The sequence below is a fragment of the Mauremys reevesii genome, linkage group 7, assembly GCF_016161935.1.
Source record: "Mauremys reevesii isolate NIE-2019 linkage group 7, ASM1616193v1, whole genome shotgun sequence".
Classification (NCBI taxonomy): domain Eukaryota; kingdom Metazoa; phylum Chordata; order Testudines; family Geoemydidae; genus Mauremys; species Mauremys reevesii.
The window spans coordinates 48,809,901-48,832,820 of record NC_052629.1 but is presented as its reverse complement, the minus strand read 5'-3'; the positions used below and the strand labels follow the sequence as shown (position 1 = coordinate 48,832,820).

The 22,920-nt window shown below is 44.3% G+C and overlaps 1 protein-coding gene across 8 annotated transcripts in view; it reads right to left on the bottom strand.

Moving 5' to 3' along the window:
• FAM13C (family with sequence similarity 13 member C) overlaps positions 1-22,920 on the bottom strand; it is a 243,414-nt gene that overhangs the window by 46,016 nt on the left and 174,478 nt on the right. For all 8 annotated transcript variants that reach the window (XM_039547402.1, XM_039547403.1, XM_039547404.1 and 5 more), the window contains one exon: positions 7,500-7,563. In XM_039547402.1, the coding sequence (XP_039403336.1) occupies positions 7,500-7,563 (64 nt within the window). The remainder of the gene's footprint in view (positions 1-7,499; positions 7,564-22,920) is intronic.

The following is a 22,920-nucleotide window of genomic DNA, read 5'->3' as shown; positions in this document are numbered from 1 at the left end:
GAGGCGGTGAGGGCACAGGGCAAGGGAGAAGAGGGTAAGAGAGGCAGGTGTGGGGTGATGCTAAGGTTGAAAATACTGTGAGGAAGAGGAGTGTTAGAGAAAACAGCCAATAGCACATGGTAGAGAAAGCCCAGTTAAAACCATATAAAGTTCTTTAAACATCTGAAGTTCCTTGCTTTGGCTGTTTCTGCCCCTACCAGCTGGCATTTCTGGCTGCTGCCTCTTTGCAGCTTTCTCCCAAGTCCATGTGACAGGTGGAAAGTGAGGTAACGGGTCCTAGTGCTCCCAGAGTGAATGTATCTGGGGGTCTCCCATGCACAGTTCTGGGTTACAGGGGTGCCAGGAGGAGGAGTTGTCCCAGCTGGGCCCCACCCACTCTACCCACCCCTCTAGTACTGCAGTCCCTGCTTTAGCTGCTTCTGGTCCTACCTGCAGTTGTCTCAGTATCTCTCACCAAAGTCTCATCAGCCTACGTGGCACCAGATTGGAGAGCCTTTCTGCAGTGCATAGGAGATGCACCTTGTGCGATCATCCCCTGTGCAGCCCTGGGTGGAATTTTAAGTGGTGATGGAGAGAGTATTTTGCTGGCCCTCCACACCAGGGCTGCTGAATTTCACACCTACTGAATAATATTTGGAAACAACAAGGTGGCTAGTTAATTCCTGCCGGTCTATATAATAAAAACCCTTTTTAAAAACCATCTGCTACCAGCTGACTTGGTAAGTGATTCTGCCGCGGGGCCCTCTCCAGCTGAAAACAGCCACAACCAGTGGTGTGGATCATGAGTTTCAGCAGGCAATAGCCTTTCTTCAGTGGCCATGGTGGCTTAGTTAGGCATTCCACATCTGTCAATTAGCTAGTAAGAGGTTTTGAGAGGCTGTGGGCCTGATTCTCCACTCCCTCGAACTTCATGCTCTCAGTTACACAGGTGCAAAGTGAATGGAAAATTATACCAAATCACAATGGTAGTGTTTTGCCATTGGTACAAGTGTAAAAGTGCAGGCTAGTGGAGGGTCTGATCCTATCACTGAATTTCCTCTTGTGCTTCTCCCTGATGACAAAGGCATACAAGCAAGACCTATTTAGTGTCTCTAACTTGCCTAATACTGATGTGGAGGGCAGAGGCAAATATGGTTGGTCATGGGAATGCAAACAACTAATTCCCATGTCAAGGGGAAATTATACTCCTTAATTTAAAATCATCCTATTAATTATTTTTCAAAATTACCCATAGCACTTATGGTAAGCGCCAATATAAAAGCAGTCACACAGACTACAATGCCTAATGTATTTTAGAAATGCTTATGCTGTAATTTACCAGCTGGGTTGCATTCAGCTGCTATACATTATATTTTTCACCATCTGTGGAAGGTGGGTGGATGGCGGATTTTCACTGACTGTGGAAAGGCTAAAAATAATTAACAACAAATACACTTATATAATTTTCTGAATATGCCCTGGATAACAACTTATTACATGGATATCAGCATATATAATTCTAGTCAGTCTGATGTTACCAGAATGCTGCAGAGACTGAAATATCCCATTAACCTATCTGACCTTACCACCAACAAACTGAGTGCTCTGCTTGATCTAGTGTGCTAGAAATAGCAGCAATAATTTTGCAGCACAGGTGGCAGCAGTTAGTTGCCTGAGTACAAGCCTGCCTGACCACCTGGGTCTGAGCCCTTGCCATTGAGCCCATGCCACTTCCCATACCACAATGCCCACACTGCTATTTTAGTATGCTAGCTTGAGCAGAACTAGTGAGGGTCTTTTTACCTGGGCTGGGATGCACAGTAGCAGCTGCAGTGTAGACATACCCTTTGCTAAAGCGGTAATGAAAAGGTGCTCAAGTATGTAAACATACCATAACTGGACAAACAAATTCTAGTGAAATAAATGGCAACATTTATTTCTGCTCCAGGACTCCACCAATATCAATAGGCAGTCTTCCTCCTCCAGGATATGCCATCACGTAGTGCTCTGATCATGACACAGAAATTTTGACACAGCCTTTTTCTGCACCAGCCGCAAATAAGCCAGTATCGCCCAATATCCTGCTGGCGCAGCAGCTTTGGCTACTGTTGATCCAGTTTCGGCTCCCATGGGACTGGCCCTGGCCCTGGGAAAAGTTAGCTAAGGAAAAATTATAGCATCACCTTGATATAGTGAGCGTCTCAATATTTTATCTGGACTAAGTGTAAGGGTTTAGAATGTCCAAATCCTTATCTTTCTGTTAGCAAGGCCCCAGAAAGGAAACAGACTCTCGATCTGTCCTGACTGGATTTTTCTTTAGAGAGGTGTATGTAGCTCTTTTGTGCATCAAATCTCACTTGTCTCAGGGCAGGACAGTCTACTGGGTCAAAAAGGAGCTGCAGCCTTGGAAGAGCAGCAAAGAGTCTTGTGGCACCTTATAGACTAACAGACGTTTGGGAGCATGAGCTTTCGTGGGTGAATACCCACTTCGTCGGATGCATGCCTTGGAAGAGTTATACTAGGCCAGCCCCTGGCATTCTGCTCACACTTCTACAGGTCATTATCCTAGAGATATGGGTGTATCCTCAAATGCAATATTCAGATATGGAGTCCTCATCCTGAGCCCAGCTTCCAAGCCCTCACTCCTTTTCTTTTCTTTTCTTTTCTTTTCTTTTCTTTCCCAGTGTGAAAAGAGGCCACTGCTAGGCATAGCCAATAAGTCCCCATGGGTGGACCTCATGTGCCAGAAATAACATTTTATTTCTACCTATACATTTACAACCTCCACCAAAATGGACGTCCTCCCCAGTTGTCTTACCATTAAAGAGTGGACTAGCTTTAGAGTTGTAAAACATATTCAGAAATAATTGAGGATTCAGAAGTAGAAGCGGAGACATCAACATTTGTATTGATTAGAGACCAACATGATATCATGGACAAGGAGGCATAGCTCGTTAGTTAAAATTCTCTTTTTCACTAATCCTTAGGAGAATAGCCAGTTCCTAGAGAACTGACTATTTGCCAGGTTTTTGTCTAGGCCAGTTGTTCTCAAACTAGGACCGTCGCTTGTTCAGGGAAAGCCCCTGGTGGGCTGGGGCGGTTTGTTTACCTGCCGCATCTGCAGGTTCAGCCTATCGCAGCTTCCAGTGGCCGTGGTTCGCTGCTCCAGGACAATGGGAGCTGCAGGAAGTGGTGTGGGCCGAGGGAACCGCAGCCACTGGGAGCTGCGATCAGCCGAACCTGCGGACGCAGCTGGTAAACAAACCAGCCTGGACCGCCAGGGGCTTTCCCTGAACAAGTGGCGGCCCTAGTTTGAGAACCACTGGTCTAGGCTACTAAGAGAAAGAGGTTGGTCAGAGAAGCAAACAAAAAATTAGATGTTGTTTTATACAGCTATAAAGAAAAGTTAAATCACAAAGTGTGCTCCCCAACCTTAACAGTGTTTTGATAAGATTATAAACTGAGAGTCACCTCCATTTAAGACAAGTAAGCTACACAGATTTACACCAGCTGAGGCTCTAGCTTTGAATACTTGGGACCTGATTCTGACCTCATACAGTTCTATTCTAGTGCAACACCACAGATTTCAGTGCAACTATTCCTGATTTACTTTGATGTCAATGAAATAAGAATCTGGCTCCATATAGCTTGACATGAATTTCTAACATAAGCTTCCTTGAAAGAAGACATGGCAACATTTAAAGTTATGCATTTTTAAACTTTCTTAAAGTCAGAATAAGAATATTTATGAGAAAATGTGCATGAATATAGATCTTTACTTTAAACATATTTTGGAAAGCTCACTGTATGGTCACCTTAATAAGAGTTTGTGCTTTACAAGTTTGAGAAAGGAGTAATTAATATCCTCTGTAAGGCACAGTTTATTCAGCCTTTAGCATCCTTTCAAAGCAATTAACAATTCAAAAGAATGGGGTGAGCACCAATTAATTCCATTTCAGTGTCACAGGAAAAAAGTAAAAGCTTCATTAACCCAGATCAAAGAAAAAATTCTTGACTACTTGTATTAATCTGAAAATAGATTATTACAGTTCATAACTTTAAAAAACGAGGAAATTTTCAGAATGCATTAAGGTGACAGAAAATAGAAATGATACATGATGGCATTTCTAGGTAGTAATTGCCTTTCTATGTGGAACCTACTGAAAATGATCAAACACAACGAGATCTGCACTCTGATTATATCATGGTATGGAGGAACTGTGAGGTTGCAGAAGGTCTACAGTGACACAAAAGTGACTTTATCCTAGTATGACATGTCTATTTACATCTTAGTTTCCCCTCTTCCGCCATTTCTAAAAATGTGCTCAAAGCCTCTAGCTTCATGTACAAACTACCAAAACTCCTCTATATATTCTTTAGTTAAAATGCCAATTAAAAAATAAATCACCCTTGACTTTCCCCACTCCAAAAAATCCTACCACTGCCAAACACTCCATTAATGTTTCCTTCAAACTGCCAGATCAGGAAAGGTCTGTGAAAATACTATGTACTATGGCCTAGTTCAGCAAACTCAGGTTCAGTTCTTCTCCATGCCTTTGAAAAGCAAATTCAACAGCCCCTCATTGAGAACATCCTTCCCCCAACATCCAGTTGAACAGATGTACGAACTGTCCACTTAACCATCCCAGATGATCCAAACAGCTGGGTTGGACAATGGAAGACAGGCTGCATCTGGGACAAACATCCCAAACCATAAAGGATTTGATGGATCAGTATTAACCCCTTAAACTACACACAGCCTCAAGCACTGTTGTGAAGGAGGCAAAGACAGCCTGCTTCTCCTCTGCCACAGAGATCACAAAACCACACTCCCCTGAGAACTTGCTGGACCATAGATGTTTTTATAAGCTACAGAAATTCTCACTGTGAGGAATTATATTTCACAGAGAAGATCACTTGCATCTAGAATGGAGTCTCGGAATACTAAGAACAAGCACAGAACTGAAAAAACACCACCATCACAACACAACTTGGCCCATTCACACATGTAGTACTCATGGAAGACTAGAGAAACCACCCATGTCTCTGGACCCCTGCCCTATGTACCTGGGAAAATAAAGTAGAGAAGTATTGTTTTTTGAAGAGCGAGATCTACCAACCGCCCTAATATTCACCATTATTATTAAGTTAGTCTGAAGCCCTGTGAACCTCATTGTTACTCATTGTTACTGGATACCCAGACAGCTCCAGAGCCACAAAGCAGCCAGTCAGTCAAATTTAAAGTTGAGGGAAAAGACACAGGAAAAAGAGAAGAGAAGAGAGGTAGAAAATGCTGGGACAGAGCATGAACCCTTCATCTAGTCTGTCCTTTCTTGGTTGAGAAGGCAAATGGGGAGAATGGAAAATAACCAAAACCTCCAACTGGTATTCTCTGGACAGGGGTGTCTCAGGCCTCCCTGTCACATACTGATTAGCCCCATAATCCCCAAAAGGCCATGCTTTGTCCCTCCCCAAGTATACAGCCTGAGGGGGAGGTAGGGGTTTCCCTTGCATCTGGATTATTTTTAAATAGCAGATTTGTGTTTAATTACTGATGGACTTCTCAGATTTGTAAAATTGTCTGGGGCAAAAAGCTCGGTAAGCCACTCTTTCAACCTTGACAATCCTTTAAAGTAATTAATATAGAAAAGAACTGCATTAGTATTAACTTGTTTGATTTCTGTACTGCAAGAAAATTAAAAATGGCATTAGAACACTATAACCTCCCCACCCTTTATTAATCTGAAATCGCAGTTCCAGCTAAAAATAAACTAGAATGTTTTCAATACATATTCCCAGCAAAGAACAATAGAGAGCTGCAGTATCTGTTTTGGCAGTTTGTGTGTCTTAAGGCTTATGACATTTTAAGTGCAGAATTTCCTTTATGTGGAACAAACCAGCAGTAATAAGATACATAAAGATCTGCACTGTGCTTCTATAATGCCATGGGTGAGCTGTGAGGAGGCAGAATGCCTTCAGTGACCCAAGGAATGAATTTACCTTGGTATGACACATGCCCACTTGGGTTTGCATTAGTCCTGAAATACATTTTAGAGAAGTCTAATTTAATTTTACTCTGATTATGTTACCCTGGCCCATCCCTCTATCATTACCAATAAACATGAACTATATTAACAGTATATTTTAATTGTTTTTATTTATTATCTTTACTGCATGTTTATCAGAACATTTGAGGTATGTTCTGCATGGATTTTAAGTTCTGTTATTTTAATTGTGGAAGTTTCACTGGTTTCTGCAGCTGAACGGTCATAAGAACTAACAATTTATTGAGGTATATTTCTCATGCGCTTTACATCCTGGCACCAGACTATCACATGACATTTCCACATGCCTCTCTTCCTATGGTTGGACATGGATGGTGTCTTCTTATTTATATTATAATTTTTAATATTGATCTGAGCTATGGTGACATCAGCACACAGAAAAGGACTCAGAATAATGAACTGATTACATGTGAATTCCCTTAAGAGGACAAATGGTGGTTTTCTATTAACGCGTGTCAAGGCCCTATTGATAGGCATGGATGTTCTCTGGCTCATTGTGGTAACAATCTTCTTCCATGGCCTGACAGTGACCCCCTTCCCTCATCTTCCTCCCCCTTTTTTGTCTGTGTTGCCTTATTCTACACCTTATAAAATATAGTCTCTTGTTCAGAACTTTGCAGAGTGTAACAGGCCTTTACACTAGGATGACCTCTCCTTCATTTGTGAAGCTGCATTGCAAGGTTACCCATTTCCTAGGCCAATTGCGGAGTTGTATTTTGGCTTCCAATATGTTGACTCAATTGTTTGAGTTTGGCATAAGACTGCCCATTGTTTGATACACAGTATGAGCTTGCTGTCACACAAAGAGCTTCTCTGTGTTGTATTCTTTGACATCCATGTTAAAACTAACTATTATTTCAGCAGTCACAAATATGTGCAATTCCTTTTGTTTTCATTTCTTCCTTTTCTCTCCCACAATCTGCTCCTCTGATCACTGGATAAATGCACTGCATGCATCAATCTTTTTTCATCTTGCCTTGTGGCATTTCCTGACTACTTTGTCCCCTCCCACAGCTATTTCTTCAGGCTTTAATATAGCCTTACTTTTTAAATAAAATGGAAGTGCTGTTCCAATGCATTTCAGTTGTGATGTGAGACCAAACAAAACTATAGCAACTTAAGTTCTCTCTCAGTATTGCTAACACCAATCACTTAGAAATCATGATTCAGACACTAGAAATCATAAGATTGGCTTAAAATCATGAGATTTTGAAAAAATTGGGGTTCTTTTTATTTGCCTTCTGGTTTTTGAGTCCTTAGGGTACTCCCTTGGGTGACATTTTCAAATGTTTCTCTGCCAACATGAAAGCTAGAAACTTACTTTTTAAAAAAATAAAAGCCAAAATTCTTATGCAATCACATGATTCCAGGAGCAAGGGTTTTATGTTAAATGTCAAATATAGTGTGAGTTTACCAACTCTGCATTTCTGCAGTTAAAGTTTTGGTTAAACTTACCTCATTTAAATTCTGCAGTTGTTCAGTAGGTTCCTTTGGTGAAAGAAATGCGCACTGATCTATTCTATAATAGAAAAATAGAAAAATTCCATTGAACACTGCATTTTCCTCTATTGCAAATATTTCAGACTTTGTAGATCTGAATTTACATTATAGCAGTTATGCTGTTGTTTCTGTGATAAGATCATACAATATTGTATTGAAAAGAAATAAAATTTCCTATGAAATTTATCTCAGGATTCTGTATAACTTGGAGGGAGGGATAACTCAGTGGTTTGAGCATTGGCCTCTTAAACCCAGGGTTGTGAGTTCAACCCTTGAGTTGGCCATTTGTAGGTCTGGGGATTGGTTCTGCTTTGAGCAGGGGGTTGGACTAGATGACCTCCTGAGGTCCCTTCCAACCCAATATTCTATGAAATCAAACTCATTTAAACACACAATGAAGGGAAATACTGTTCAGAGTAATAGTGATTTTATTTGGAAGCACTTTTGATGTATTTATACCACAAATGCAGTCCTAAAAACTATCACAGTTACTAATTGGGAGGAAAAAAACAAAACCCAAAAAACTCTAAAGATCTGGGATCATTCCTTCAAAGAATGGGTGCACAATAGGGACCCTGTCTGGTGACCAAACCATGAGCAGCAGGCAGCAAACTACTTATGGATATGCTTAACTTTAAACATGATTAGCCTTCTTTATTTTAATGGGACTATTCACATGCTTAAAGTTAGGCCAACGTTTAAGTATTTTGCTGGATCAGAGCCATAAAAGATAAATCTTTCCAGACTAACTTGATTATTATTAGGGCTGTCAAGCAATTTAAAAAATTACTTGCAATTAATTGTGTGATTAATCGCACTGTTAAACAATAATAGAATATTTTGGATGTTTTCTACAGTTTCAAATATATTGATTTCAATTACAACACAGAATACAAAGTGTACACTGCTCACTTTATATTCATTTTTTATTTCAAGTACTTGCACTGTAAAAAACGAAAGAAATAGTATTTTTCAAATCACCTAATACAAGCACTGTAGTGCAATCTCCTTATCATGAAGATTGAACTTACAAATGTAGAATTATGTACAAAAAATAACTGCATTCAATAACAAAACAATGCAAAGCTTTAGAGCCTGCAAGTCCACACAGTCCTACTTCTTGTTCAGCCAATTGCTCAGACAAACAAGTCTGTTTACATTTGCAGGAAATAATGCTGCCCACTTCTTGTTTACAATGTCACCTGAAAATGAGAACAGGCATTCTCATGGCACTGTTGTAGCCGGCATCGCAAGATATTTACATGCCAGATGCGCTAAAGATTCGTATGTCCCTTCAAGGTTCAACCACCATTGCAGGGAACATGCATCTATGCTGATGATGCATTCTGCTCAATAACAATCCAAAGCAGTGTTCATTTTCATTATCTGAGTCAGATGCCACTAGCAGAAGGTTGATTTTTTTTTTTTGGTGGTGGTGGTTTGGGTTCTGTAGTTTCCTCATCAGAGTGTTGCTCTTTTAAGACTTTTGCAAGCGTGCTCCACACCTCGTCCCTCTCAGATTTTGGAAGGCGCTTCAGATTCTTAAACCTTGGGTTGAGTGCTGTAGCTATCTTTCGAAATCTAACATGGGTACATTCTTTGCGTTTTGTGAAATCTGCAGTGAAAGTGTTCTTAAAATGAACAACATGTGCTGGGTCATCATCCGAGACTGCTATAACCTGAAATTTATGGCAGAATGCAGGTAAAACATTTTTTTTAACGAGCGTCATCAGAATGGAAGCATGTCCTCTGGAATGGTGGCCAAAGCATGAAGGGGCATATGAATGTTTAGCATATCTGGCATGTAAATATCTTGCGACTCTGGCTACAAATGTGCCATGCAAATGCCTATTCTCACATTCTGGTGACATTGTAAATAAGAAGAGGGCAGCATTATCTCCTGTAAATGTAAACAAACTTGTTTGTCTTAGTGATTGGCTTAACAAGAAGTAGGACTGAGTGGACTTGTAGGCTCTGAAGTTTTACATTGTTTTGGTTTTGAGTGGCATTATGTAACAAAAAAATTACATTTGTAAGTTGCACTTTCAGGACAAAGAGATTGCACTACAGTACTTGTATGAGGTAAATTGAAAAATACTATTTCTTTTGTTTATCTTTCACAATGCAAATATTTGTAATCGAGAATAATATACACTTTGATTTCAATTACATCACAGAATACAATATATATTAAAATGTAGAAAACATCAAAAATATTTAATAAATTTCAATTGGTATTCTATTGTTTAACAGTGCAATTAAAACTGTGATTAATCATGATTAATTTTTTTGAGTTAATCACATGAGTTAACTGTGATTAATTGAAGGCACTAATTATTATTATTTCTTTGAAAAGAAAGACAGAATCAGGCCCTGATCCTGCAAACATTTATGGATGTGCTTAATTTTAGGCACTTCAGTAATCCCTGAAATTGACTGCACTCAGAGGGTATGTCTACACTGCAATTAAAAACCTGCAGCTGGGCCATGCCAGCTGACTTGGGCTTATGGGACTCAAGTTAAGGGGCTGATAATTGCAGTGTAGATGTTCGGGCTTGGGCTGCAGTCTGGGCTCTAGGACCTGGTGATGTGGGAGGGTCACAGAGCCCACGCTGAAGCCCAAGCTGGAACATCTACACCACAATTAAACAGCCCCTTAGCCTAAGCCCTGTGAGCCCAAATCAGCTGCAGGTGTCAAATTGCAGTGTAGACGTACCCAGAGAGCTTCATGACCCTTCAGCTATGGAAGTTCTCAGGGCTCCATCCTCTCCTTCATCCTGTTCAATTTCTATGGGAAGCTGGTAGGGGAGACTGCTGAATTGTAGTTCATGCTGTCCCACAACATACAGCTCTAAACCACCTTCACATTAAGTGAAAGCAGCACCATTTCCAAACAGTCTATAGGCCTGGCCAAGATCAATAACTGGGTGAAGGGCAGCTGTCAAGGAGTAAGTACCAAAGAGGAAGAATTATTTAATGTGATACAGTATCTATGGATATAACTAGGCATAATGAGATGAAACAAAGAATAGGAAAATGTAGGCTGAATAACAGGTAAAGTATCCTGATGGTGAGACATATTTGGCTAGGGAATACTCTCCCAAGGAAAGTGGAGAAGCCCCAATGCTTGGGACTTTTAGAACTAGACTGGATAAAACATTAGTACGTGTAGTCTAAGGAGCAATGGTGCATGGTGGGAGGGGGAACTTTATAACACCCTTAAAGCATCATCTGTTGGTCTCAGTTGGTATTATGGTCTGCATTTTAGGTGTGTGATTGTCTTGCATTCCACTGTTTGTATTGTACAAAATAATACTGGAGTTAATACTCTCTCACAGCTGTGTTCCTCACACACACTAGATGTTTCCTGAAGTTACCCTGGCCAGCAAAATATTTTTTCCACTCTGTGAAGACCATTTACGTTAATGGTAGTTACATGTGCATGTTGAGCTAAAAACACCCCATAGTCCTTTTTTACAATTAAGCTTAATAGCTCTGCTAGGTAAATGCAAATTGACTGATGGTAACCTGGCAACAGAGTACATGTAATTTAATAACTTAGGGCCTGTTCCTGCTCTCATTTAAATCAGTTACAAAGCAACCACTATCCTCAAAAACAGCAGGATGAAACCCTTTTTTTCCACCTGAGCTCATACATTAAAATTGCTTTAAGCTCTAACAGAAATTTTAAATAATAGCGGACAACTCTGCCTTCCACGTAATCTAGGTCATGAAAAATAAGAAAAATGTAATTCTCTGTGTTATTGCTACTTTTCATATTTTATAAAGAGGCAGAGTAAATATTTGAAGAGCTTGATTGGTGATCTCACTTACACGGCATAGGAGTGTAACTCCACTGATTTCAGCAGAGATACTCCTGGCTTACTGTGATGAAGATGACATAAGGCCCATATGGAAATCTTCAGAGTTTGTGGACATGACCAAAAAAAAAGGATAAACACACCAAAATAAATACAGTTCCTACCAGTGGCAGGGTGGAGTCAATTTTTAACAGCTCTCAGCAGTTGTTTATGGACAAGGCCAGAAGAAGTGAATTACAGATCATGCATGAAGTTATTCTTAATGTCATATTTTGAAATAAAATAAAACTTTTAATTGTAGATGCTGTAAACACTGTAGATATTTGAAAAATTGCATAAGGACTAATGAAGCAAATTCTCTGGATCGATGGATTAAAAAAAATACATAGAAACATAGGGTATGTCTACACTACAAGAGTAGTTCGATTTAACTTAGGTCGAATTTGTGGATTCGACCTTATGAATTCGAATTTGTGTAGCCACACTAAGGACACTAATTTTACTTTGTGAGTCCACACTAACAGGGCAAGCGTCGACTTTGGAAGCGGTGCACTGTGGGAAGCTATCCCACAGTTCCCGCAGTCCCCGCTGCCCATTGGAATGCTGGGTAGAGCCCCCAATGCCTGCTGGGGGAAAAATGTGTCGAGGATGGTTTTGGGTAACTGTTGTCATTCAACCGTCACTCCCGCCCTCTCTCCCTGAAAGCGCCGGCGGGAAATCTGTTACCGCACTTTTCTGGTCAGTGACAGCGCGGACGCCACAGCACTGCGAGCATGGAGCCCGCTGCGATCATCGCTGCACTTATGGCCATTGTCAACTCCTCGCACCTTATCGTCCACCTCTTCCACAGTCAGCTGCTGAGAAATCGGGCGAGGAGGCTACGGCAGCACGGTGAGGACATGAAGTGTCAGAGTGGCACAGACCTCTCACAAAGCACGGGATCCTGCGCCGCGGAGATCATGGTGGCAATGGGTCACGTTCATGCTATGGGACGGCGATTCTGGGCCCGGGAAACAAGCACGGACTGGTGGGACCGCATGGTGCTGCAGGTCTGGGATGAATCACAGTGGCTGCGAAACTTCAGGATGCGTAAGGGCACTTTCCTTGAACTGTGTGACTTGCTGGCCCCTGCCCTGAAGCGCCAGGACACCCGGATGTGAGCAGCCCTGAGTGTGCGGAAGCGAGTGGCCATAGCCCTCTGGAAACTTGCCACGCCAGACAGCTACCGGTCAGTAGCGAACCACTTTGGCGTGGGCAAATCTACCGTGGGGGTTGCTGTGATGCAAGTAGCCCACGCAATCGTTGACCTACTGCTTTCAAAGGTAGTGACCCTGGGAAACGTCCAGGTCATCATAGATGGCTTCGCCGCGATGGGATTCCCAAACTGCGGTGGGGCTATAGATGGCACTCACATCCCTATCCTGGGACCGGCCCACCAGGCCAGCCAGTATATTAACCGAAAGGGCTACTTTTCAATGGTGCTGCAAGCACTGGTGGACCATAGGGGACGTTTTACCAACATCTACGTCGGGTGGCCGGGCAAGGTTCATGACGCGCGTGTTTTCAGGAACTCTTGTCTGTTTAGACGCCTGCAGGAAGGTACTTTCTTCCCGGACCACAAAATAACTGTTGGGGATGTGGAGATGCCTACAGTGATCCTCGGGGACCCAGCATATCCGCTAATGCCCTGGCTCATGAAGCCCTATACAGGCGCCCTGGACAGTGACAAGGAGCTCTTCAACTACCGGCTGAGCAAGTGCAGAATGGTGGTGGAGTGTGCTTTCGGATGTCTCAAGGGGAGATGGCGAAGCTTACTGACTCGCTCGGATCTCAGCGAAACCAATATCCCCATTGTTATTGCAGCTTGCTGTGTGCTCCACAATCTCTGTGAGAGCAAGGGGGAGACCTTTATGGCGGGATGGGAGGTTGAGGCAAATCGCCTGGCTGCTGATTACGCTCAGCCAGACACCCGTGCGATTAGAAGAGCCCAGCGGGACGCGCTGTGCATCCGGGAGGCTTTGAAAGCTAGGTTCCTCAGAGAGCAGGGTAACCTATGACTGTCCAGTCTCTTTACAGAGAAGCTGAACCTGCCCCTGTTTCAGTTACTATTCACTTTTTTCAGCAGTTACATACCCCGTTCACCGGGTTTCCCCCCTTCCAACAGACGTTTAAAAATAAAGTTATTGGAACATTTTTAATTAACAAAGTTTTCTTTACTAACGAATTCGCGTTCAAGGGTTCAAACAGGGATGCAGTCTGTGGTGGGTACGGTGTGCAGTGATGTACAGATCGCTTCTACACTCGAGGACTGACAGGCTCCTGCTCCTACAGCGGTCTCTGGGGGGAGGACGGTTACAGGAGGGTGTGCAGGAAGGGGTGGGTTTGCAGGAAGGGGTGAGGGGTGTGTGGGAAGGGTGAGTAGGTGTGGGGGGATGATGGCTCTGGCTGGGGCTCAGGGCATCGGAGAGGTTCATGGCTAGGGTGGAAGGGCATGGTAAGGGCAGCCTGCCTTGCCATTTGTGGATGCCAGGCGCTCGGACCCTGGGGCAACATACACCTCCCAGACTGACCTGGGGCAGCAGACACCTCGCAGAGTGACCCGGGTGCCTAGTGACTGCACTCTGTGTGTGACCTGCTGTTGATCCTGCCCCCATGTCTGTACCCTGTTAATGGTGGCTGTCCTATGCAATTAACAAACCCCTCCCCCCCTTCACACAAAGTCTTCTGCAAAGAAACATGACGAAAACAGTAATGAACAGCAAACTATTTTTAATACTCAACTACACAGTTGGGGGATGAAACTGGGATTTGGGATCGGGTGAGCCAGGAACGGAAACAATTCTCATACTTTAGGGAATGAGAGCTGTTTGGTACATGAGCGCTCTGCTGGGGTGGAGTGACAGTTTTCACGGCCCCTAGCGCCCCTCGTTCTTGTGATTTTGGGTGAGGGGGGGACAGGACTTTGTGGCGGGAGAGGGCGGTTGCAGATACAGTTCAGGGGGGCTCTCTGCTCCTGCCTGCAGTCCTGCAGAACATCCACAAGGCGCCGGAGCGTGACCGTTTGCTCCCTCATTAGTCCAAGCAGCGTTTGAGTCGCCTGCTGGTCTTCCTGCCGCCACCTGTCCTCCAGTTCACTGTGTGAGCGCTGCTGCTGAGAGAGGGTCTCCCTCCACTGGCTCTGCTGGGCCACCTCGGCTCTGGAGCAGGCCATCAGTTCAGCGAACATCTCGTCCCGAGTCTTTTTCTTTCGCCGCCTAATCTGCGCCAGCCTCTGTGAGGGGGATGCCGGGGCAGTTCAGGAAAGAGCCGCAGCTGTGTGATGGGAAAAAGGAAGTGATTTCCTTGCAAAGATACGTTTGCGAACACTGAACACAGTCTACTCTGTTTCTGTGAACAAGACCATACAGGGCACCTAATCTCATGTGCTCTCAGGACAAGTTTGAATTTTCGGCATTCGCTTTCATTGCCTGGGGTCTTGCACTGGAGATCGGACAAGCGGGGCAGGACAGCAGAATCCGTGTAGCAGCCAGGCCTGGTAAGCCGTAAACTTTAGGCTGCTTAACAGTTAATGGATAGCAGTGCCCTCCTGCTGCAGGCAATCTGGAAAGCATAAAGCCTGACCCTGTTCCAGCCCCTTGCGGCTGCCCCCGGGAAAGATCCCTGTATGCTTTTCCTCTGCAGCCTCCAACACGTGGCTGTTAAACGACGGTCATTGTTATGCAAAGGAAAAGTCAAGCATTCACAATAGTAACATTAAAGTAATTCCCCTAATTAGATGCAGCAGTCGCCGAGCGAGATCACCCTGAGGTGGGTCACCAGGAGAAACAGAGAGCGCATGCTGCGTGAATCCTTGCACAGACCAGGGCCCTATGCTGCCATGCTGGTCGAGGCAATGCTCCCACTATACCTCAGGATGGCCTGGCGCGGAAGAGTGTGCTTCCACGGAGCACCCAATAAGGCACCTCTCCCCAGGAACCTCCTGCGGAGGCTTTTCGATTACCTCTCTGAGAGCTTTGTGGAACTGTCCCAAAAGGATTTCTGTTCAATCCCTATATGCATTGACCTTCTTTTCATATAGTTTTTATTCCTGTTTTTTAAAAAATAAATGTTTACATGTTTATAGCACTTACCGACTGATCCTTCCCCTGATTCAGAGTCCGGGTTAACGGCCGGGGAGGGTTGGTAGGGGATCTCTGTGAGGGTGATGAAGAGATCCTGGCTGTCGGGGAATGCAGTATTGTAAGCGCTGTCGCCTGCCTCGTCCTCCACAAACCCTTCCTCATCTTCCCCATCGGCAAACATCGCAGAGAAACTTCCCGTCGACACTATCCCATCCTCAGAGTCCACGGTCACTGGTGGGGCAGTGGTGGCAGACCCACCGAGAATGGCATGCAGTGCCTCATAGAAGCGGCATGTCTGGGGCTGGGCTCCGGAGCGTCCGTTTGCCGCTTTGATTTTTTGGTAGCCTTGTCTCAGGTCCTTGATTTTCACGCGGCACTGCGTTGCATCCCGGCTGTATCCTCTGAGTGCCATGGCTTTGGAGACCTTCTCATAGGTCTTTGCATTCCTTTTTTTGGAGCGCAGCTCCTAAAGCACAGACTCATCGCCCCACACAACGATCAGATCCAAGACTTCCCGGTCAGTCCATGCTGGGGCCCTCTTTCTACTCTGAGATTGCATGGACTCCTCTGCTGGAGAGCTCTGCATCGCTGCCAGTGCTGCTGAGCTCGTCCCGATGTCCAACCAGGAATTGAGATTCAAACTGGCCAGACAGGAAAAGGAATTCAAATTTTCCCGGGGCTTTTCCTGTGTGGCTGGTCAGAACATCCAAGCTCGGACTGCTGTCCAGAGTGTCAACACAGTGGTGCACTGTGGGATAGCTCCTGGAGCTACTAAGTTCGATTTGCATCCACACCTAGCCTAATTCGACATAGCCATGTCGAATTTAGCGCTACTCCCCTCGTCGGGGTGGAGTACCGAATTCAAACTAAAGAGCCCTCTAGGTCGAATTAAATGGCTTCCTGGTGTGGACGGGTGCGCGGTTAATTCGAATTAACGCTGCTAAATTCGAATTAAAGTCCTAGTGTAGACCAGGCCTTAGAATATTAGGGTTGGAAGAGACCTCAGGAGGTCATCTAGTCCAATCCCCTGCTCAAAGCAGGACCAACACCCACTAAATCATCCCAGCCAGGGCTTTGTCAAGACAGGCCTTAAAAACCTCTAAAGATGGAGATTCCATCATCTCCCTAGGTAACCCATTCCAGTGCTTCACCACCCTCCTAGTGAAATAATGTTTCCTAATATCCAACCTAGACCTTCTCCACTTCAACTTGAGACCATTGCTCCTTGTTCAATCATCTGCCACTACTGAACAGCTGAGCTCCATCCTCTTTGGAACGCCCCTTCAGGTAGTTGAAGGCTGCTATCAAATCTCCCCTCATTCTTCTCTTCTGTAGATTAAACAAGCCCAGTTCCCTCAGCCTCTCCTCGTAAGTCTTGTGCCCCAGCTCCCAATCATTTTTGTTGCCCTCCACTGGACTCTCTCCAATTTGTCCATATCCCTTCATCAGCATTCAAATATTATACTTGATACTACTTCTTCAAGGGCCCACTGCAGCTTCAGATTAGTTTTTGTGCATTCCCTAAAACAGCTTGCTTGTGTACATTTCTAGTGTGCAAGCAGCCCATCCAGCATAGCAGTGGCTACTCTGTAAACTGCAGTGGCATATGTAGACCCTATTCACATTCTACCCATTGTTACACACCCACTGCCTTCTGAGAAGAGAGGCATCTTTGGCTGGAGAGGAAACATTTCATGGTCAAAGTGGTAATGATCCACAAGCTACAGCCCCAAACTGCTTGAGTAAGTCACATCTTTTAAATACATGGCAAGCCTGGAATTTTCCCAGGGTTTTTTCCCATTCTTTAGGATAAGAAGAACCATAGATCCGTAAGGAGTGAAATATTATTTAGCTTGAAAAAGAGGGTGTAATAAACAAAGGAAGGATAGACTGCCACCTCATTTTTGAGTAATGCAGCCCATAACTCTACAATTGCTCTCTGGTTTTTAAAACATTGCCAATCACATTTAAAATGTGAAGAATATTTTTAAGAGCACATTTTGGGGATTGTACATCAGTGCTCACACAACAGCTTTCCCATCCTTTTTGTTAAGGAGAGGTAATCCCCTAATCCCAGCGTTTACTGCTAGGGAGGGTTTATACATTTTATCTCCCAAAGATGCAGATTGCACTGTCCAGTAATCCAAATCCAATTATTTGTGGCTGGTAAAATAGTATTCAGTGTAATTACTAACAACAGTATTAGAAACTCAGTTTTAATGAGGGTGCACCAGTTTCCTCAAGGCAGATGGTGTTTAATATTTTAAAGTGACTTTAATGCTCATGAAATATGCTTGACAGACAGCTCCGAAGACTGAGCAGATATGCAAAGGCTGCAACAGGATAGTACTTGGTCATCACCCTAATCATTTCTCTAAGCTCTAACTTAGAATGCCCTCTTCAAACCTGTTCACCAGACCACCTCTCTTGCTGCATTCAAATCCCACCTAAAACTCACCCTCTGCTGTCTTGCCTATGAGAAATGAGTGGGAGGAAAGGACCAGTAAAGGAACAGACACCATCAAGATGTGTACATGGTCTAACAGGTGATCTTATTGTCTCCCCATTATCCCTCTCCTATTCCCCCTACTGCTTATCTGTATATGAACCTCACTTGTTGTATCATGATGAATTTAGGTTTCTCTACTGAGCAGGGACTGAGTCCAAACTTTCAAATCTGGTGGTTCTTTAATCCATATTTAGGCATCTAAATAAAAATGGCCTATTTTTGAGAGGTGTTGAGCATCTGCAACCCACTGACTAGTAGTATATGTAAAGAAAAAACACAATTCAGAACTGTTTAGACTTTTTAACTCCACTCAAAATGAAAACAATTGATACAACATAAAGAAGAAACTCATCAAACAAAAGGAACAGTTAGTGACACAGCCATACTAGACAGCACAAGACACCATCAACTCTTGTGCCATACTGTGCTTGTAAATAAGGAGAAAGAAAGCACCAAGGTTTCTGCACAGCAGACTGTCCAATGGCCTCCCAGCAATGGCAAGTAAAGGGGTGGCCTCAGTCTGAGGTTCCATGCCCACGCTGCAGTGACAGGAAAATCTCTTGATTCAACAGATGGACAGCCTGTGAAGTTTCACTTTATCTAAGCATTCATTCTTTTTACCAATAGCCTGGCAAAAACAGAGTTGGAAATTATTAAAATCAGATGCTGTCTGTTGTTCATTTAAAAAGTGAGCGTTGGGCTGGAATCTCTGTGCACTTGGAAATGGTGAACATGATAAACCTAAAACAAATGCTCTAGTACATTTTAATACTGATGGACAATGGGAGTGACTTGGAGTTACACTAGTGCAGAACTGGAAGAAATGTAGTGGTGAATCAGGCCCAGGATGTAAAAATTGGTGAGCTAACAAGTGAACAGTAAGATTGATTAGCTAGTTGGGGATCCCTGGTCTGCTTGGTAGCCTTAATCACGTACACTTTACTCTTCTTTATATCTTCAGAGGTTATGCATGGTTTGTGTTATCTTCAACATCTTTGGTAATTGCTTGGGACTTCATTATCTGTCTGTGCACTGAACGGATATTGGCACAGCTGCCACATAAGTCTCACTTGCTTATGGTCCCGTTCAACATAGAATCGTAGAACTGGAAAGGACCTCGAGGGGTCATCTAATCCAGTCCCCTGCACTCATGGCAGAACTAGGTATTATCTAGACCATCCCTGACAGGTGTTTGTCTAACCTGCTCTTAAACTTCTTCAGTGATGGAGATTCCACACCCTCCCTAGGCAATTTATTCCAGAGCTTAACCACCCTGACAGTTAGGAAGTTTTTCCTAATGTCCAACCTAAACCTCCTTTGCTGCAATTTAAGCCCATTGCTTCTTGCCCTATCCTCAGAGGTTAAGAAAAACAATTTTTTCTTCCTCCTCCTTGTAACAACCTTTTACATACTTGAAAACTGTTGTCATGTCCCTTCTCAGTCTTCTCTTCTGCAGACTAAACAAACCCAATTTTTTCAATCTTCCCTCATAGGTCATGTTTTCGAGACCTTTAGTCATTTTTGTTTCTCTTCTCTGGACTCTCTCCAGTTTGTCCACATCCTTCCTGAAATGTGGTGCCCAGAACTGGACACAATATTCCAGTTGAGGCCTAATCAGTGCGGAGTAGAGCAGAAGAATTACTTCTCGTGTCTTGCTTACAACATTCCTGCTAATACATCCCAGAAGGATGTTTGCTTTTTTTGCAAAAGCATTACACTGTTGACTCATATTTAGTCTGTGGTCCACTCTGATCCCTCTCCCCAGTACTCCTTCCTAGGCAGGCATTTCCTATTTTGTATGCGTGCAAATGACTGTTCCTTCCTAAGTGTTGTACTTTGCATTCGTCCTTATTGAATTTCATCCTATTTACTTCAAACCATTTCTCCAGTTTTCCAGATCATTTTGAATTTTAACCCTATCCTCCAAAGCACTTGCAACCCCTTCAAGCTTGGTATTGTCCGCAAACTTTGTAAGTGTACTCTCTATGCCATTATCTAAATCATTGATGAAGATATTGAACAGAACCAGACCCTGAACTGATCCCTGCAGGACCTTACTCATTATGCCCTTCCAGCATGACTGTGAACCATACTGATAACATTCTCCACTCTGGCAGAAATCCTCTTGAATTTTGACTAAAGAATGAGTAAATAATGCTGGAAAGGGGATATCTCCTAGTTTGGTGTTTATTACATTCAGCTTCTTTTTATGAGGCAGAGTTTGCAATGTGTTTCAATTAGTTATTTATAAATTTGATGTCAGTTTTTTATACTTTCAGTCAGATTGTTTAGGTTGACAATCCTGCACTAGCAAAGGTATTACACCTCTTTTCTGCTAATGATGAAAATACTGCAAGCAGAAAGCACCAGGTATTTTCAGATGAGCAGGGATTATACCTCCATCAAACACCCAACAATTGCCTCTTCCTCTACCCATAGATAAATGAATATCCTAAAACAAAGACTCAAAAAGGAAATTTAACTCTGGCAATTTTGTCTCTGACAATCTAATCTACAGCAGTGGATTTTAGAGAACCACAATGTAATTTATAATTGATTCCCTCAAAGCAATGAAATACAATCCACAATATTTTCCCTGACTCACGATGCTATTATGGCTATAACATCAGTCAATGGTCAGGCCAGACCATTGTTCCTTACAATGACTTGTTTATAGCATTTGTGTTGGGTAGTGTCATTGTTTTTAAGCCTACTTGTGCTATGTGACCATATATAACATCATAGAGACGCATTCTGCTTAACAAAACAGATGAAGACTCAGAGTGAGAGTCTCACCCCTGCTCCGGCCCCTTTACATTTCCTAAAAGAGTCAGAGCAGTGTAGAGGGGCCCTCAAAGCCCCAGGACTTGCTGGGGAGGATTTCCCAGTAGGAGCTAAAGAAAGCAGGCATAAGGCTGCCTTCTCTGAGGCCCCTCTCAGAAGCCCTACCACCGTGGGTGTGCTGGGGGTGGGACTTGGGGAGGGAGGGGTATATCAGGCTGGGACCACACAGTACAGTGCTGTGGCGATTCTAGGCAGCACTGCAGGAGATTCAGGGGAGGCTGCTGTAGCTTGGACAGGACCCCAGGGCTATCTAAATTATACTGCAGGCCTCTCCAGCTCCTGGAGCAGTCCATGGTTGCAGAGCTGCAAAAGTGGCTAAAAGCCACCTCCTAGGGTTGCTCAGAGGTGCAACACAGATCTCACCCCTAGTCTTTCCCCCAAAGAGTTTATAAACTAAGGCTCATGGTCTTGCAACTGTGAACATGCAAGTGTAAGTGTCCTCCTGGGTGAGTCCTATTACACGATCAAGGATTAATTTAATGCAAAAATTAAGAGACAACAAACACTGGGGAGTGCGGGTAATGGAGGAAGGATGAGGGTAAAGGCAATAAGATCATGGAGTCATTTGGATAAGTGCACATATCACAATGTTTACATAGCTCTATATAATAAAATATTTTTGAGAAAGATTTCGTGGAGGACAGTAGACAGGTAGGGTTGCCAGGTGTCCAGTTTGCTACTGGAATGCCTGGTCAAAAAAGGACCCTGGGAACTCTGGTCAGCATCGCTAACTGGGCTGTTAAAAGTCTGGTCGACGGCACAGCAGTGCTAAGGCAGGCTCCCTGCCTGCTGTGGGCTCTCCACGGCTCCTGGAAGCAGTGGCATGTCCTCCATCGGGCTCCTATGTGTAGGGGAAGCCAGGGGGCTCTGCACGCTGCCCCCACCCCAGGTGCTAGCTCCGTAGCTCCCATTGGCCGAGAACCATGGCCAGTGGGAGCTGCGTGGGTGGCACCTGCAGACGGGGCAGTGCACAGAGCTGCCTGGCCATGCCTCCATGTAGGAGCTGGATGGAGGACATGCCGCTGCTTCCGGGAGCTGCCTGAGGTAAGCGCTGCCCGGAACCTACACCCCTGAACCCCTCCCATAGCCCTGATCTCCTTCCTGCCCTCTGAACCCCTTGATCCCAGACCAGAACACCCTCCTGCACCCCAAACCTCTCAGCCCGAGCCCCACGCCAGAGCCTGCACCCCCAGCTGGAGCCCTCACACACACCCCCGCACTCTAACCCCCTGCTCCATCCTGGAGCCCCCTCTCATACACTGAACCCCTCATTTTTGGCCCATCCCAAAACCCACATTCCCAGCCCAGAGCCCCAGAACATCTTCCACACCCCAACTTCCTGCCTCAGCCTGGAGCTCCCTCCCATGCTCCAAACCTCTTGGCTCCACCCCCCAGCCTAGAGCCCCCACCTGCACCCCAAACCCCTCATCCCCAGCCCCACCACAGAGCCCGAACCCCCAGCCGGTGCCCTCACCCTCTCCTGCACCCCAACCCCCTGCCTCAGCCCAGTGAAAATGAGCGAGTGAATGAGGGTGAAGAGAGTGAGCAACAGAGGGAGGGGGGATGAAGTGAAAGGGGTGGGGCCTCGGAGGGAGGGCTTGAAGGAGGGGCGGGGCGGGGCGGGGCAAGGGTGTTCAGTTTTGTGCAAGTAGAAAATTGGCAACCGTATAGACAGGTGAAGAAAGGGGATTACCAGGCATAGGAAACTGCATGAAAGAAGGAACAAGAGCAGGTAAGAGAAGGACAGAAAAGGAATATAGGGATGAGAAGCTTGGGCTAAGAGTAGAGGATGAGCAGAAGGAAAGGAAACAAGCATACACATAGCAAGGAATTAAGCTCTGGAGAGGAGATGATAGTGATCTGAGTCATAAAAGAGGGAGAGTGGTCACAACTGGAGAGGCAGATCTAGGCGTTGTCAATGTAAGGATATTGGTTAAAGCTTTACAAACAGGTATGGATGTCAAAGGACAGCATCTAGAGGAAGAAGTGGAGAATGCCAGTGACAGACCTCAGAAGAAGACCTTAAAAGTAACAGGAAGCAGGAGGAGGAAGTTGTTCCACTGAGCAAGATACTGAAGAAG